Source organism: Phaethon aethereus, assembly GCF_964289735.1.
Source record: "Phaethon aethereus genome assembly, chromosome: 15".
Lineage (NCBI taxonomy): Eukaryota > Metazoa > Chordata > Aves > Phaethontiformes > Phaethontidae > Phaethon > Phaethon aethereus.
Genome location: NC_138591.1, coordinates 4,296,433 through 4,313,787, shown reverse-complemented (window position 1 = coordinate 4,313,787; position 17,355 = coordinate 4,296,433). Strand labels below are relative to the sequence as shown.

The 17,355-nt window shown below is 60.1% G+C and overlaps 1 protein-coding gene across 1 annotated transcript; it reads right to left on the bottom strand.

The window, feature by feature from the left end:
- Nucleotides 1–349: 349 nt before the first annotated feature.
- Nucleotides 350–4,198, bottom strand: ACTB (actin beta; the record flags this gene model as incomplete). The annotated part of the gene is made up of 6 exons (XM_082006606.1): nucleotides 4,173–4,198; nucleotides 2,891–3,019; nucleotides 2,334–2,573; nucleotides 1,369–1,807; nucleotides 866–1,047; nucleotides 350–493 (listed from the first exon to the last, which is right to left on the bottom strand). The coding sequence occupies exons 2-6, from the start codon at nucleotides 3,011–3,013 to the stop codon at nucleotides 350–352; spliced, it is 1,128 nt and encodes a 375-aa protein (XP_081862732.1). The 5' UTR covers nucleotides 3,014–3,019; nucleotides 4,173–4,198.
- Nucleotides 4,199–17,355: the final 13,157 nt, after the last annotated feature.

Here is a 17,355-nt window from a genome sequence, read left to right as displayed (position 1 = left end):
ATAACCTAACACCAGTAACTGGCATCGGCTCCCTCCGAGCTGGGCTGCTGCCTTCACAGAGGCGAGTAACTTCCTGTAACAATGCATTATAACAATATTTGGAATGACTATTAAAAAAAGAAACAAATGTACAATCAAAGTCCTCAGATGCATTGTAGAACTTTGGGGGCGTTCGCTCCAACATGTTTCATTTTAAGACTGCTGCTGACACCTTCACCGTTCCAGTTTTTTAATCCTGAGTCAAGCGCCAAAAAAAAAACAAATAAAGCCATGCCAATCTCGTCTTGTTTTATGCGCATTTATGGGTTTCATTTCATCACAAGGGTGTGGGTGTTGGTAACAGTCCAGTTTAGAAGCATTTGCGGTGGACAATGGATGGTCCGGATTCATCATACTCCTGCTTGCTGATCCACATCTGCTGGAAGGTGGACAGGGAGGCCAGGATGGAGCCTCCGATCCAGACTGAGTACTTGCGCTCAGGTGGGGCAATGATCTGCAAGGAAGAGTAAGAATCAGTCAGATACACAATGTCCCACTATGCTCGCTGCCCACGCAAGGCCCTGCAAGACAGAGCTGCCCAACTCCTTTTACCTAGCCTTGGCCAAGATACCATGCCAGGTTTCAGACACCACCTCACACACCCACCTCCCTGGCTTCCCCACTTTGCAGCCAGTATTTACACTAATCCCATTATTCATACAGTTGGGTGGATGCCATCTTGTCCAGAGCAAGGCCATTAAAGGCCACGCCTGACACCAGTATGGTTTCTGTCTTCTCTAGCAGGAAGTTTAGCTTACCCTCCTCCACCCAGTCCACATTTCAGCATTAACAGGGGTGCCAAGAGCTTCCCCTAACTCCATCCTACCTTGATTTTCATTGTGCTGGGTGCCAGGGCTGTGATCTCCTTCTGCATCCTGTCAGCAATGCCAGGGTACATTGTGGTACCACCAGACAGCACTGTGTTGGCATACAGGTCCTTACGGATATCCACATCACACTTCATGATGGAGTTGAAGGTAGTTTCATGGATACCACAGGACTCCATGCCTGTAAGGAAGAAGCAGTCTCAATCAACAAGGGCTCAATCAACAAGGCCTGATGACTTACTATAGGCAACCAAGACACCAGGAGCCCCTTCAGCAAAAAGGCACTAGAAAGCCATGGCTCCGACACGCTCAGCCTCCCATTCTACCATCCCAAGTCCCTCAAACAGCTTCACGCCATGTGGAAAGTGAGGCTAAGTGGTGGGGCAGCAGACCTTGCTACAGACCAGCAGTAATACGGTAACTGGCTGCCATGGTCTCCAGGTCACCATTTACAGAAATAAACACTGAGGGGCACGGGGTATCCTAGAAGGGTTGGACTTACCCAAGAAAGATGGCTGGAAGAGGGCCTCAGGGCACCTGAACCTCTCATTGCCAATGGTGATGACCTGGCCATCAGGGAGTTCATAGCTCTTCTCCAGGGAAGAGCTAGAGGCAGCTGTGGCCATCTCCTGCTCAAAATCCAGGGCAACATAGCACAGCTTCTCCTTGATGTCACGCACAATTTCTCTCTCGGCTGTGGTGGTGAAGCTGTAGCCTCTCTCTGTCAGGATCTTCATGAGGTAGTCCGTCAGGTCACGGCCAGCCAGATCCAAACGAAGGATGGCATGGGGGAGGGCATAACCTTCATAGATGGGCACAGTGTGGGTAACACCATCACCAGAGTCCATCACAATACCAGTGGTACGACCAGAGGCGTACAGGGACAACACAGCCTGGATGGCTACATACATGGCTGGGGTGTTGAAGGTCTCGAACATGATCTAGGGAGAAAAAAAGAGGTTGAGTGAACAGCGGAAATTAGGGTTCTCACTACAGGTCTACACCAAGTCCATGCAAGTGGTTTTACTTTTGTCCCCAAGAGAACTTCTGTCCACTCCCCCTCTAAGTCCATGCTTATCTTGCCTGGTCTCCACCCACACCTGCCAGGTCAGAGCCTGAGCAGGGACACCACCACCACAAACCCATCCACATGTCACAGCAAGGAACAAAACAAACTCGAAGTAAACTACAGTACAGTCACTCAAGGCTGGTAAATGGATTAGTGTGTCTAGGCAGAAACAGCAGTTAGACAAGTTGCTAGTTCAGTCTCAGAGAAAGCCAGCTTAGAAGAGCAAACAAAACCTGTCAAGGTCCAGCAAAGAAGAGACTCAGGTCAGGAAAGGAAAACCCTGTAAAGATGGCAAAAAGGGGAGAATAGTGGTGAAGGAAGAGAGAGGACAACATGGAAGAGGAGAGCTGGCCTGCAGCAACAGCTGCTGTAGCTCCAAGCTCCAGAGTTTTACACACCTGTGTCATCTTCTCTCTGTTGGCTTTGGGGTTCAGGGGAGCCTCTGTGAGCAGCACAGGGTGCTCCTCAGGGGCTACTCTCAGCTCATTGTAGAAAGTGTGGTGCCAGATCTTCTCCATGTCATCCCAGTTGGTGACAATACCGTGTTCAATGGGGTACTTCAGGGTCAGGATACCTCTTTTGCTCTGGGCTTCATCACCAACATAGCTGTCTTTCTGGCCCATACCAACCATCACACCCTGCACAACGAAGAATAAGAAGTAAGCATGGCTGAAGGACAAGCCCCACTGGGTAGATGACCTGCTTTTCCCAGAGCTGGATCTGAAAATGCTGTCCCCACTCTATCAAGAAAGGCGTTCAGCTAACTGCTCCAACATGTGCTGCAGAAAAGCTCTGCAGGAGGCCGTATTCCCCACCAGCTATGCTGCAGTGCAGAAGCCTCTTGGGTTATAAAGCCAAATAAAAGGGCTTCTTGAAGCTCAAGTGGCTCCAGGGCAAGGGCTTGGACCAAAAACTCCTCTCTTTTTGTCCGGTGGCAGGCACCCCAGCCACCTACCTGATGTCTGGGGCGACCCACGATGGATGGGAAGACGGCACGAGGAGCATCGTCCCCGGCAAAACCGGCCTTACACATACCGGAACCATTGTCAACAACGAGCGCGGCGATATCGTCATCCATGGCTAGCTGCAGGGAGAAGAGAAGGGGAGGTGAGCCTCAGCGGTCGCGCACCGGGGAAGGGAAAGGGCTGCAGCCCAGGCCCTTCCCCGCCCGTTTCCTTCCTGCCGCCGCGGCACCGCTTCGCCCGGCGCCCGCTAGAGGGTGCGGCGCCCGCCAGGCTCCGGCGCCGCGCGGCTCCGGGACAAAGGAGGCCCCCGCGCCCGCTCGCGCTGTTACCATAAAAGGCAATGGAGGGAGCGCGCCGCGCCCCGCCCTGTGCCAGCCGGGCTCCAGGGCCACCGCGGCGCGGCGAGCGGTAGCCGCTTCGCCCCAGCCCGCTAGCCAAGCGTGAGCCAACAGCGGCGGTAGGGGTGGGATTTACAGCCTTGCGCGATTGCCGCCCGCCCCGAGGACGGCGAGCTCGGCTCCGCCGCCGGCTTAATCCGTGGGCACGGGGCGGCCACGTGCCAGCCCCGCACGGAGCAGCCTGGGAAGTGTAGTCGCTGCCCGCAGCCTGCCTGCACCCCGGCACACGGGGGGGGGTACTCCCCTGCTCCCCCGCCCCTCGCACGCAGCTTTTGTTCCGATGCAGCAGCCTCACCCTCAGGAGGGGGCGCCGCCCCCTGCAAACCCACCGGGGCCGCTCGCGGGTGCCCGGGCGAGGGGACCGCGCCCCTCCCTGGTGGGGGGCAACGGTCCCCAGGGCCAGCCGCGGGACCCCCACCCCCTCAGCGGCTGAGGGAAGGTGGCAGCACGAAGCGGACAAAGCCCTGTGCCCCATTTCCCCACCCCCCCGCCGCTCCCCGGGACACAGCAGCCGAGCCGCCCGCTCCCCCCCGCCCCACGCACGGCCGCCAGCAATCCTCTTAGGAGGGGGATTAGCCTCACGGGCGGCAGGGGGCGGACACACACACACACACACACACCCCCCCCCCCCGCAAGCCGCACCCCGAAACCCGTGTGAAACCACCGCCTCGTTCTCCATCCCCTAAACTCCTGCAGCGCACGGCAGGCCGGGCTCCCCACCACGCCAGCAAACAAAGGGCGGCCCCCGGGAGCGCGCTCGCCATATTCTAATAAGCTTAATTAACCAAATATTAATGACAGCAACGATTTAACGGCGGGGCGGGGAGGAGCACGTACACCTCTACCCCCCACCCCGCGTCCCGGTCCCGCTCACCTTCGGGGAGTTGCGCGGTCGGAGCCGGGGCGGGCGGCGCGAGGAGGCAGCGGCGGGAGCGGGGCGCGCGCGCGCGGGAGACAGGCAGAGCTCGCGGCGGCTCCCGCCCGCCGCCCGCCCCGCCTTTTATTGGGCCGCCGCCGCCGCCGCCTCGCCATAAAAGGAAACTTTCGGAGCGCGCCGCTCTGATTGGCTCCCGCCGCGCCTCCCCGCCTCGTGCCGCCCCGCCCCGCCCGGCGCGCGCGGCAGCGCCCCCCGCCCTGCAACGAGAAAAAATATTGGGGGGGTGGTGTGGGTGCAGCACCCCCTCCAGTTTCACTCGGCTTTGCTTGGGGGAATGGGGCGGTTGTCCCCGTGCTCAGCCCCCACCCCCTCCCCCCCCGGGGTCGCTGTGGTCCGGCCGCCTCCGTGCAGGCCCCCCCCGGAGTGGAACCACCACAACCCTCACACAAAGCCCCGCGGGTGGGGGGCCTGGCCCGTTTCCCCCCGGGCGGTGCGGAAGGCAGGCGGGCGGCTGCAGCCCCCCGGGAGGGGAAGGGGGTACCCCTGGGGGTGCTGGCCCCTGCCTGCAGCGCTGCCCATCGCCCCGACCGCGGGGAGGGCCCGTCGCCTGCCTGTGTCCCCCGGGCAGCGGGCAAACAGCGGTAACTCCCGGCGGGTCCCCGCCTGCGGCGGGTATGCGGGGCCAAGTTCACGGCTGATGTCAGCAGGCAGCGGCGAGGCGGCTCCTGCCAGCCCGCTGCCAGGCCCGCGGCCCTTGAACCCGTCCGGGGGACGCCGCGGCCGCCTCCGGGCACCCTTACAGGCCCTGTGGGTAGGGCGGTGGCGGCGGCACCCGGGGGAGGGCAATCCTCCACTCGGGCACCGAGCCACGCGGGGGGCCCTGGTCCCTGCTCCCCGTCCTGCCCCGGGACTGGCAGAGGTCGCCGTGGAAGCAGCAATTTGGTTAGATTTGGGCGATATTTGTGTCTTTCCTCTGATCCAAAGCTTGCCAGAGCGGGAGACGTGGCGGCTCCTTGCCCGAGCTGTCTTTCTGCAATTCTCTCTTTGGCTCTTAACCATCAAATCTCAGTTGGAAATAAAGGCAAGGGCAGCGGCCGTGGAGCAGCGGGCAGTAGCAACGAGAGGGCCTGGCGTCTCCAGAGCGTTCTGCAAACGCGGGCTGATTAATCAAGTTAATTAAGCAGCCCTGTAAGTAAAGTAGCAGCAGCCACTCGCAATCTGTTGCCGGTTCGAAGCATGCAGACTTCGGCGTGGGGACCTTGAATGTCTAATCTCAGCAGTTTGAAAATGGCAATGACAGGGGAAAAAAAAATTCCCTGGAAAAAAAAAAAAAATACTAAAAATGCCTGTTCTCCACAGGACACCCCTGGCCCAGCATCACGGTGTGGGGAGCCAAGCCGTGCCGTCAGGGTCTTGCAGCCCACATCAGCAAGCTCTTTGTCAAGCAGGGAGCTGCAGAGATCACAGTGAGGATGAGGATGGGGCCTGGAGGATGGGGGTCCCTACCCTAACTGCCAGCCGCCCTCCCCAGCATGGGGTCTGGACAAGCAGGGGGACCCGGGCATTATTCCACCTCCCAGCATTGCTCCCTGCTGTGGGACAAAGGGGAAGAGCAGCAGGGGGAACCTGCAAAAGCCTGCTGAGACGGGGATTTGGGATTACCTGGGGAGGGTGGGAGGAGGTGCCACACCGGGCATCGATGGGAACACAAGGAGCAGCCCTTGTCCAGGACTTGGCATCCCCTTCCCCAGGAGCACCTTGTCCAGGAGCTGATGGAGGTGCCCCAAAACCCAGCACCATGGCTGTTCCCAGCTGGGTGCTTCAGAGGGGATGGCGTGGAGCGGAGAGACAGGGGCTCCGGGGGTTCTGCTGGGCCACCCCAGGGCCATGCCTCGTCCCTCAGGGCAGAGGTGGCCGTGGTGGCGGAGCTGCCCTGCCAGGCCACCTCGGGACCATGCCATCCCCTCCATGCTGGAGGTGACCATGGTGATGGAGCAGAGGTACTCCAGCGCACGGGGACTGTCCCCACGGGAAGCCCTTGGTGGAAGAGGACCCAGCCCGGGCGAGCCGGGGTTTCTGCAGGGCCATGCCGGCGCAGAGCCACCTTTGCACGGTTGTTTCCCTGCCACCTCGGGTGGATCGTGTAAGATCTCTGTATCGTAGCTTCCCTTGCAGTAAAATGGGAGTCATCGCTGTTAATTACCTATCTCACGGGGAATTAATTAATGTTTGCACTCCACTTTGAAAAGGATGATTATTAATTAGAGGATTATACGTCAAATAAGGGGAGCCACAAGGCATGGGTACAGCTGATGGCCCTTGCGGGTGTAAAGTGTGGTCCACGAATGAGCTGATAAGGGATCTGCTGGAAACAGCAGGGGGAAGAAGTCCTACAACAGCACTGGGGCGATGGGTTTGGGATGGGGAACATCAGCAGCAGGTCAGGACCAGGTGGGGAGGCCACCGTGGCTCGTGGGGGTCTTGGTCAGCTGGACGGGGCATGCAGCAGAGGGATGGGATGCTCTGCTGCATCCCGGTGAGCCGGTTGGGTGGAGCGGGGCTGGGAAGCCACGGATGTAAGACAGCCCATTAGGCAGGGAGGGGAATTACTAGGCAATTAGTGTCTCTTGATTATTGGACTGAATCAGAACGCAATCAATCCGCCAGCATCCGGCGGGCAGTAACCGCCGGCCCCGCGTCTCCTGGCTTTGGGGGGATGGTGGGATTTGGCCTCTTGGGGACGGCAGGATGTGGCCCACAGCACATGGCCGGGTGCCACCGCTTCCTCCCAGACTGAAGACACTTTAATAGCGAAGCCACCAGCCAGTCACCGTCTTCACCACCCAGACCGTGCACGGTGTGGTGGACCATGCCGGCTCTGCTGGCCGCGGCTCAGGGCTCTCCTCCCATCTGCGCCTGGGGTGTCGCAAGAGCTGAGAGGAGAGAAAGGGGAACCGGGCAAAGAGCTCCCCGGCCGTCGTGTTACCCTTGGGCACACATCGCAGGCTCCCGAGTTTCCCTGTTTTGCTTCACTTCTCCCTGCTTGTCCTTGGCGCTCGGCTCGCCCCTGCTCTGGACAAAACTATCTGGGGGAGGATCCTCCTGCCCTTCGCTGGCTGGTATGTCCGGGCTTGAATTTCTGCACTTGTGAGACAATATGCGAGCTCTCCTTTCCACTCGCTTCTTCCAGCCCTTTCATCAGAGCAGAAGCCCTTTGCCCACGCAGGGACCGCATCTGCCACACTTTTGGGGCAAGGAGAGTCAAGGGGGAGAAATAATCCTGGCAGCTTTTGGTGCTGGCTTGAATTTCTGCACAACCCCTTCAGTGCCAGCGCCTCCATTGCTGCCCTCACCATGCGCTCGGGGCTCTGCTCCCTCCCTCTTGCTGTCGTGACAATGAGAAAAAAGGTGGAAACTTCTGAAACCAGCCCAGTTGCTTTAAATCATCTTCCCGCAAAAATCGCAGAGGTTTTTCAGAGCGCTGCCTTTCTCCTCCCTTCCTGCTCCCCAAGGGGAAGAGGGAAAGGTGCTGGCCACATCCCCTGTTTCGCAGGCATGGGGACCATCCCAGCGCCTTCCGCTTTTTCAGTTCACTCCTTGCAGCACCAGCTCCAATGGGAATTTGCAAGATGTAAAATCTAAGCAGGAACCCCAGGCCCATCTCCCCCTTCGGAGGTGTTTGGGGGCCTCACCGCAGCACCCACCTCTCCCTTTACCAGGCCATGTTCAGCATTAAAACCTGAAACAAAACAGCCGCTGACATTTTCCTGACTCGTGGCATTGTACCTCTGATGCTAGCTCATCTCCAACAAGGTGCAGGCTCTCCTCTCCCCCTTTAAGCATCACTCTCCGCGCTCGTACATTCCTCCCCGAGGTTCTTGCTCCTTTGTATTGATCCTCGAGCTTTCTACAATTTATCAGTGCCTTTTGCAGAGCCTTTCCCTCTGCAGACCTCTGTGTGCAAGGGACTGTTGTCCCCCGATCCGCTGCGTCCGCATGGACGGGCTGACGGTGCATCGAGCATCTCCCCCACCCACAACGGAGGCAAATCATTATACTGTATCACGCTGGAAAACTGCATAAATTCACCACTTTCCGTCCTCAGGTGACCGATAGACATCCCGTGGTAGGTTTTGCTGAGGCTGTTGGAAAGGGCACAGCCCTGCCCAGGTAGCAGAGGTGGTAGAAGGGAACACGTGGCTGGTTTACAGCCTGCTGTCCCTGATAACTGGACTTTGCTGGAGGGGTTGAAGCTCTGGGCAGTGGTTTTTCTCCCCCCATTTCCCCAGCTGTGCCTGTCCTCGCTGCCTCCAGCCCCATCGCTCCGTGCCCCCGTGCCTTCCCAGCCCCTTCACTGCGTACCCCAGGGCTGATCCTTGTGCCATCGTTTCCCGATCGTGATGCTGGCCCCAGGGTCCCCCAGCCCACGCAGGCAGCAGGAGACCAGGGCTTCACTCTCAGCCTAGCAGGCAGCTGGGAAAGCAGCCGGACGCTGCGCTGGCGGGAGAACCAGCCGGTGCCTGGGCTGGGCATCCTCTGCCCGGCTCCATCCTGGCCCAGTAGCCCCAGCTCCCACCCTCCCTGGGCTGAGCTGGCTCGGCCGGAGCGGAGCGAAGACCTCCCTTCCCCCGCCGGTTAAATGCGCTGCTGGTGCTGTCTCGGTTGACCTTGACAGCAAGAGCTGGTGAGGCCCAAGCGTTGAATCGTTTGAGGCCCAAGGTCATTCCCCGGCACAGCAGGATTGCACCGGCGCAGCCAGACCCCTGGGGCGATGCTAGCCGGGTCCCAGCCTCAGCTCTCCCGGCCGCCCCGCACGTCTTTGGGGTCCGCTTCTCCCATGGCGATGGGACAGGTATAAGCTAAGCCCTGGGCTGGCCTCTTCCCTGGGGCAGAGAGCTTCCCTGCAGGGGCTGAGAGCAGCCCTGCCCCTCCAGCCAGGCCCGGCATCAGCTTCGGGGGGTGTTTCCTCCAGCTAAAAACAGAAGGGGAAGAGAAAAAGCTGACGCTCCCCGGGCTTTCTCTGCAAGTCTCAGCCCTCTGGCCCCGCTCACCCCACCCGCATCGCCTCCCAAACGCCACTGCATGACCCCTCCGTCGTGATGCAGCCCCCGGGGGGACTTTCCTGCAAAGGATGCTCCCTGGGGTTCGGTTACCTGGCCCGCCAGAAGGCTTCTGCATGTGTTACATGGCGTTATGCCGAGCCGTATGGTGTATTTTCAACTGCTTCTTAATTACTTTGAGAATTGATTTTTCTCGGTCTGATGATAAAGGCAGGGAGGCAGCTGGATGGAGTTTTCCGCTCGTACCATGTCTAGGAAATGAAACAGATCCTGGGCCATCCAAGCATGCCGGGAAATTCGCTTTGATCTCTGCTGGGCTAATGGCACTTTCCATCTGGAGGCTTCAAGCCTTTGGCAGAGGTGACCTGTCCACCTTGGACAGGGAGGGAAGAGCGCTGCCTTTGTTTTCGGTGTGGGAAACGGCGGAGCAGAGAGCGGGGATGCCTGTTGCCCCCGGTCAGGGTGGCTCTCCCACCCATGCCAGGTAATACAAAGTGCTTCTGACTCTGCGTGTGGTTCTGTTTTGGGTTTGGGGGTGTCATCCCCATTTATCTCCAGCAACAGGGGTCATGTTGGCTGAATGGTTAAATGGCAGAGAGGGGTCTGACAGCCGTGCTGTGCTGCTGTGGCTGGGGCAGCCCTGAGCACTCGCAGACGGGGACCCCTGCGCCTCGGGTGGTCCCAGACCCGCACCCAGCTCCTCTGCCCGTGGGCGCAGGGATGCTGGGGGAATGGTGGGGTTTGCCCGTTCCTAGAAGGAGCGATGCGGAGGCACACGTCCCAGCCCCGTCCCTGCCCGGGCCGGTCCCCGGCTCTGTTTGCGCAGCCCGTGCCGAGCCCTGACGCAAGCAGCTCGCCCCAGGCGGGGAGTCGGCGCTGGAGGAGTGGGACCTGCTGTTGTCAGTGCCCCATCCACTCCCCGTGCTCCTCCGGGTTAAAATAAAGCCTCAGGGGTGATTTGGCATGTACAGAGCACTCAGCCCTTTCACCAGCGCTACCAGACACGAAACCCAGCTTCCGTCCGTCTCCCCCCACCTTGCCTCCTCGCCGGGGAGTGGGTGCAGGGGAGCAGGACCCAGGTTTTGACCCCATGCCAGGCAGACCGGGCTCATTTCTGGTCCCCGCGGCAGGGATAACAGCGGGGTGATGCCCCTTACGGCGGGCAGTCGGTGGTGGAAGGAGAGAGCCCGTGTGCTCTGCGGGGTGATGCAGCTCCCAAGCAGCCCCTCTGGTCCAGCTCTCGCCGAGATCTGCAGCAAACCCAGGGACAAGCCTGCAAGTTTGCAACGATATCGTCCCTCCCATACCATCCAGAGGCCACTCCGCACACAAACTGGGGACGAAAGGAAACCACCACCACAAAGCCCACGTGCAGAGGCACCGATCCCCACTTCATTTTGTTACCCACTCAGCCTCTTGCCCCCTAAGTTTCCATCCCTCACTCGAGACAGTATTTCCGTGTGTGCTTTGTTTGGCTCATTTCACACATTCCTGCTGGCAGGAGATAAGATCTCAAGAGCAAGGCAAACAAAAGCCGTGGGTGCCATGTGCTGACTGTCGCTCCCCTGACGCATTAAGGTACCCTGCCCGCTCCTCACCGGCTCTGACCTGGGACTAGCGAGGACACCCTGATGTTCAGCCCACCACGGGCTGGTCCGTGGGTTGGAGATCTGGAAGGAGAAAGTGTGATGAGACTCAGGATGGTTTTGTGAGTTGCCAGGTCCCTCCTGCTCCCAAGGAGGAGGACAGCAGACCTCTGCTCTCTCCCGGTGCCAGGGACCCTTTGCCACCCTTGGGTGCCCTCTCTGCCGTCCCATGTGGGTGATGTGTGCATGGACAGGCGTTGATCCCCTCCGGGGTGGTGGAGGTGTTATCAAATCTGAGAATATTTGAAAAATGCACTTAAGTCCCATTAAAACCTCAAGGGCTTGCAGGTAGCACTCGCTGGAGCAATGGCACCGCTGGCCCAGGCATCTCAGGGGACCCCGTGCTGGCACATGCAGGATGGTGTACGAAGACATCCTTCCCTCCTCCGGCCCCTGAAGAGGAACAGGGTTAAGACATCCATTAACCCTGCTCCCTTCCCTTCCCCACAGCGGAGCCGGAACCATGCGGGATTGCAGAGGTGGCTTCCAGACCTCCTCCATCGCTGGAGCACCACGGGCAGCAGAGCAGCAGCAGAAGCCGAGCAGATACCGGGGCCACAAGGGCCACGGTGGGGCTCAGACGGAAAACAGGCTGAGACGTGAAGGGTGGCTGCTGTCTCTCCAGCTTTCTGCAGGGCCCGAGGGAAAGGCAAGTCAGCACGCAGAAAACCAGGGAGTGATTTTCCGACGGGGGCTTTGCAGGAGCCAACCCCAGCCTGGTCCCCGTACCCCTCCCCGTGGCTGTGAGACAGCTGCACGGCACCTTTCGCTCTCCAGGAGCCCTTGTTCTTGTTTTGCAAGAGCTCAGGGCGGGGATGAGCAAGAGGAAGACGGGGTGACCGGCCGTGGTGCCGGGAGCGAGGAAGGCCTGAGCATGGCACAGCCTGGGCTCGGTGCCGGCGAGCCGGGCAGGGCGGGGGTGTCCCTGCTTCACCCCGGCATCGCCCGGCTCGGCTCCCTCGCTCAGGGCTGGCTCGGCTGGCAGGGGGGCTGCTCGCCCAGCCCCACGGGGACCAAAGCCCCCCGCCCGGACCCTGCAGCCTCTGGGACCGGGAAAAGTTCTTCTCCTGCCCATCCAACACGGGGCACATGGCTCCAGAGCCAAACCCAGATCCCTTCCCCCGGCTTCCTCCTCTGCCGCGGAGCTCAGCGAAAGGAGACATTGGAAGGAGGGAGGTGGGGATGGCGAGGGTCCTTCTCCTCGCCCGCGAGCACCCTCCCTTCGCTGGGCCCAAGTTTCAATTAAGGCAGAGTGGCCGAGGGGCCGGCCTGCCCAGCAGCTCCCAGCACAGTCGCCGGCCTGGGGAAATAAGCCTTAAATGGCAAAACCTGGCCCTGTCTCCACGTAACCCGCCGGAGAAAGAGGCAGCGGAAACCGGAAACCAGAGAGCAGCTGGGGCCCGCCGCCCCCCCCCCCCCTCCAGACACCCTGAATTCACCAGGGATACACCTCAGAAATGCCCCCCCCCCCCCGCCCCGCCCGGGTGGCGGGGGCTGCCCCCCACGGCATGGGTGGCGGGTGGGTCATCCTGCACCCCGGATCATCCTGCACCCCGATTCCCGGGGCAGGCACGGGGAGGAAAAAGGTCTCCGTGTTTCCGCTCCCTCGTGCATCAGCTGGAGGAATAATGAGGGACGAGACCCCCCCAGCCCCCGGTTGCTGGCTCTGTGCGTTGGCAGATGCCGGGGCACGAGTTGCCGAAGTGCTGCAGGCCTGCGCTTGCTTCCCAGGTAACTCTTCTGAGCTCCCGAAGTCTCCATGTGGATGGAAAGGAGCTTGGATGCTCACTCACCTCCCGGGGATTTCGCGGTGCCCCCCCCGGCCCAGCCGAGAGCGACCCGCAGCCTGAGCCCCCCTGCGAGGCTGATGTTCTCCATTGGGTTGTGAGCAAGGGGGGGTCTCGCAGCGCAGGACGAGCCCACCGGGATTATGAATTTCCTCCCATAAATCACCAGCCCCACCTAATGAACCCTGCGCTGGTGCCCTCCGTGTCAGGAGATCCCAACATTTGCTTTGGCTGTTTTATCGGCCGTCCCGTTTATTCGGGGGGTGAGCACATTCCCTACGCTTGGTCTAAGCACATGCCGGCAGCGAGCGGGCAGCGGGCTGTCCGCAAGCCGCTCCTGGCTGATGCTGGAGCGGAGAGCAAGGTCCTTCCCCCACTTGCTCCCAGGAATTCCCGTCTCCGGGATGGGACGGACAGCCCGGAGAGCTGCGCGATGCCCACGCCGAGACTTGCCGCGTTACCATTTCCCAGCACGTTTCTCCACGAGCGCCCTGCCAGCCGGCTCGTTAGCAATGACACCGCGTTAAAGCAACCGTCCGTGGGGGGATCAGCTCGCGCTCATGAGTGCTGGGTTCGGCGTTGCCCTTTTTCTCCCCACCTTCAGACGGGAGCGAGGACCGAGCGGCGGGAGAAGACCCGTCCGTTGGGATACGGCAGCAACTCCCCTTTGCTGCAAGGGAAAATCTGCAAAGGGAAAGTCAGGCGGAGAAGTCGGCACACATCAAAAAAATAATCTCAGCAAAGTCACGATTATTTAAAAACCACACAGACAGTCACCTCCCTCTGCAGCTCTCACTCAGCCTGCAGAGGAGATGGGTTTCTCTGCCAGGACCGGTTCCCGAGCTCGCCAGCCCGGTGGAAATGAAGCTTCGCCCGCCAGCCCCGCTCCGTCACAGGGTCCCCACCCCGGCTGGCCGGGGGACGGGGAGTCGCAGCATCCGCAGCCCCTGGACGTGGAGGCGTTTCCTCCTGGAGAAGAAGTATGGAAACGACCTGGAAACTGGCTCCGGGTGGATTTAATCCCGTCTGATTTCCTCTTCTGTGAGCTTCAACTGAGTCTTTTGAAATTGCTCCCACTCCTAAATAATAAGAGATGTTTCCAGCATGGGACATGTTCTTCTTCATCAAATAGGGAAGCACCAGCCCCTTCATCTCCCTCCGCTACAAAAGTCCTGAGGCTTCAGTTAAATAGGGCACGATCATCCCTGCTGGATAGCAACCCAAATCCCATAATTCTAAGCCCAATTTTAAACAACAATATGGGGCTGTGGGAGACCAGCAGCGTGATCGATCCCTCCAGCCATCCGGCACTTTTGCTGTCCAGGGTGGTTGATTTTCACCATTAAAGGTGATGCCACCGCCAGCAGTTGGCTGTTGTCTTGCGTCACTGCGTCACCTTTGCGCTGCTTCCCATTGCTCAGTCTCGCAGAAATATCATATAAAATCAGGCTTGGAGGATGCAGACCCCACAGTCTGCACGGGAAGGGTTTCCTCACCTCTAGCCTGTCTCCACTGCTGACTGTCCAGCCCAGTGGATTCTGCCATCGCTCACTGTGGCCAAGGAAGACAACATGGTCCCTTCTTCTCCACCGTGCCCAGTTGTGTCTCCTCTAACTTCGTTTCTCCAGGCAGATAAGGGGAAGGGGAGGTTCCCCGCAGCCCAAGTGCTCGGGATGTTCAGCATGTTTGTAAGGCAGGCACAGCTTTTTCCAGCCCATCACAGCTGGCTCTGGAGCCCACCTCCACCCTGCTTTATTTCTAATATTTCACACGTGGGGGTTTGGGCATGACTAGCTCAGCGAGGAGAAGAAAAACAAAGACAAAAAGGTTTCTTAAACTCCCTCACCCTATCTTTTTCAAGCCTCAGAGAAGCTGAAGCCCTCTCGGCATCAGCTCCTGGTAGAACCTCACTGTCCCTCCAATGCAGGCAGCAGAACCAAGCCATCAAAAAAAAAGACTCCGAGACCCTTGTCCACGGTTTTATTTTTCTGCCGGTGGCTGCCAGAAGCAGTCGTGTTGCTCAGGATGTCAGATGGTATTTTTTCCCCATGGGTTGTCTTGACCCAGGGTTGAGCGAGCCCTGCCCTCCGGCCAAACCCGGCTGCCAGCAGCCACAGCCGGGCCGGGTGCCTGCAGGGACCATGGGGACCGTCCTCCGTCACGCCGTTCCCACAGTCCCAGCCTTCGAAGGTTTCACCTTCTCTGAGGCGGAGCAGCACCTAATGACAAGCGAAGGATGGTGCCACACCTATAGAAAGCCATTTTTGGAAGGACACCTGGGGAAGAAATGATTCCCATGTTGCTGCTCTGTAATTAGTATTAATTACTGGGGCTTGTGAAACCTCTTCCCCATTTACTCCAGGCAGCACCTGACGGAAACTGTGGGAATCCCGTCCAGCTGAGTCAGCCAGGAGCCGGGCAGGGAATGATGGGCCCCATGGGGTGCAGGGCCAAGTCCCCAGGGTCCCTCCCTCTGCCCCCCAGCCCACAGGGACGGGGTTTTGGCTGCAGGGCTGGTTAAGATGCCAAAGGACAGCCAAGGCTCATCCATCTCACCCTTCCCAACGAGGTGCCAAGGTCCTTCCCCAGCCAGGGGACTGCCTGGCACATCCCGGGGCTGGGGGGCCCTCATGTGCCCCCCTTTAAAGCATCCTCGCTCCCCAGCCCTGCCTCGCATGACAGAGCAAAAGGGCTGCCCCAGCAGCACATTCCCTTGGGTTTTTGCCTCTACCTCAGCTCATTGCCCTCAGCAACACCCCGAGGTGTTATTATAGACCGGGGGAAAATCCACCCCGAAAGCCTAACCCCAAGCAGCCGCTCCATCACCACCTAATGGCAGGGTACCACTGCCTGAGTCACTTCTTCTTTATTCTTTTTTTTTTTTTTAATATTAATGATTTGAATGAATCAGGACATTTCATCATCCAGAGCCGCTTTGGAGTCATCTCACCCTGCCCCAGTGACTCCTAAGTGGCCTGGGGCTGGGGACTCATCCAGTCTCCCCCGCAGGGGGTCCGGCTGCTGCAGCCTCACCCCCAAACCGGCAATGTTTAGCTTCAAAAGAAAATGATAAAACAAGAGGAAAAAACCGTCCCCACCCGCAGGGGCTGTTTTCTCCCCAGCTGCTTGCAGCAGCTCAGGGTGCCCCAGCACCCCGGGGGTGCCCCCACTCACCAACCTGGGTGGGGGTCCCAGTGGCACAGGGCATCACAATGGGAGTCCCAGGGGCAATGCCTGAGTGTCCCCCAACTTCCCACACACCATCACTGCTGTGACCCCCAGGGATGGCCGTAGCCCCTGTCCCCCGTGGGGGACCCCCGTCCCTCCCCAGGGACCCAGGCGTCCCCTCACCCTCCCATTTGACCTACCCTCCTGTCCATAAATGGAGAGGTTTGAGAGCGCATCCCGGGGTGGAGGAGGAGGAGAAAAAAGGAGAATAATGCCAAGAATGCAGGACACAACGTGAGGAGCCCCGTCCCAGCCCCGTCCCCGGCGCGGGCTGGGGGCTACGGGGGCGGCCGCCCCGAGCCCATAAGCCACCCCGGCTGCTGGCAGGAAAGGTGCTATTTTTGTTTTTCTTTCTCTGCATTTCTCACGAGCTGCGGACTTTCCAGAGCTGGGCTGCCCCGTTTCCACCTCGGCCCCCGTGGAGCAGCCCCGGGGGTGCGGCGCGGTGCCCCCCCCCCCCCCGGGTGTCCCTTTGCAGCGACGTGTCCCCTGCAATGCCGTCACCTTGCGGCAGCGCGTCCCTGTGCAGATGATGCCCCCACCCCTGCAGCAGTGTCCCCTTGCAGCCATTTGTCTCCCTGCATCCTCTCTCCCCTTCACCCCAGCGCCCACGGGACCCCCAGCCTGCGGGAAAACCACGCCGGGACGGCCGTGGGACGGAGGGGTGGCCTCGAAGGTGGGTGGCACGGAGGGTGCCAGCAGCCACGGCCCCGGGCGGCACCACGGGCCAGGCCTCTGCTCGGGGCCAGCGTCCAGCTCCTTAAAATAGAAAATAAAAATATTCGGCTGCCCAACCCGGACGGGGAGAGGGGGGTCCATCCCCACCTCCACCAGCCGCAGGCTGCCCCGGCGTCTCGCCACCCACCCCGTCCCCAAGCCGGCGGTGCCCGTCCCCAAGGTCAGGGTGGATCCCTCTGGGTTCTCTCGGAGAATTGCTCCAGCGGCTCGCTCAAATCCTCCATAAAAGGAAAAACAGCCGGCAGGTAGCACTGCCAAACTTAGTCATCCCCAGTCCGGCCGCGCTCGCAGCTCCGTCAGCAGCAATTTCCTCCCCGCGTTCCCCTCCGTGCCGGGGGGGGACAGGGAGGAGCGGCTCTGCCTCGGCAAACGCCCCATGCCGAAAGCACCCCGCGCCGGCCGCGACGCGCCGGGCTTGGCCGAGGGCCGCTGCGGGCTTGGGGCGACGCTGCTGCGAGGTCTGGGGAGGGGGGAAACGCACACCCTGGGGGAAGCAGAAAGCCTGGCACCTGGTGGTACCGCGGTTGGTCAGGCACTAAAAATCTCGCTTTCTGCAAAGGATTTGGTCTAGAGGCACAGAAGTGTAAATGCACCTGGGAGCATCTTTGAGGCACCTGAAATTTGGAGGGGGGGGGCGGGCGCGAAGCCTCGTCGCTGCCTGCGGGACGAGCATCCCGGGGCCCGTCAGAAATATAAGGAACCTCCAGCCCATCCGGAGGGC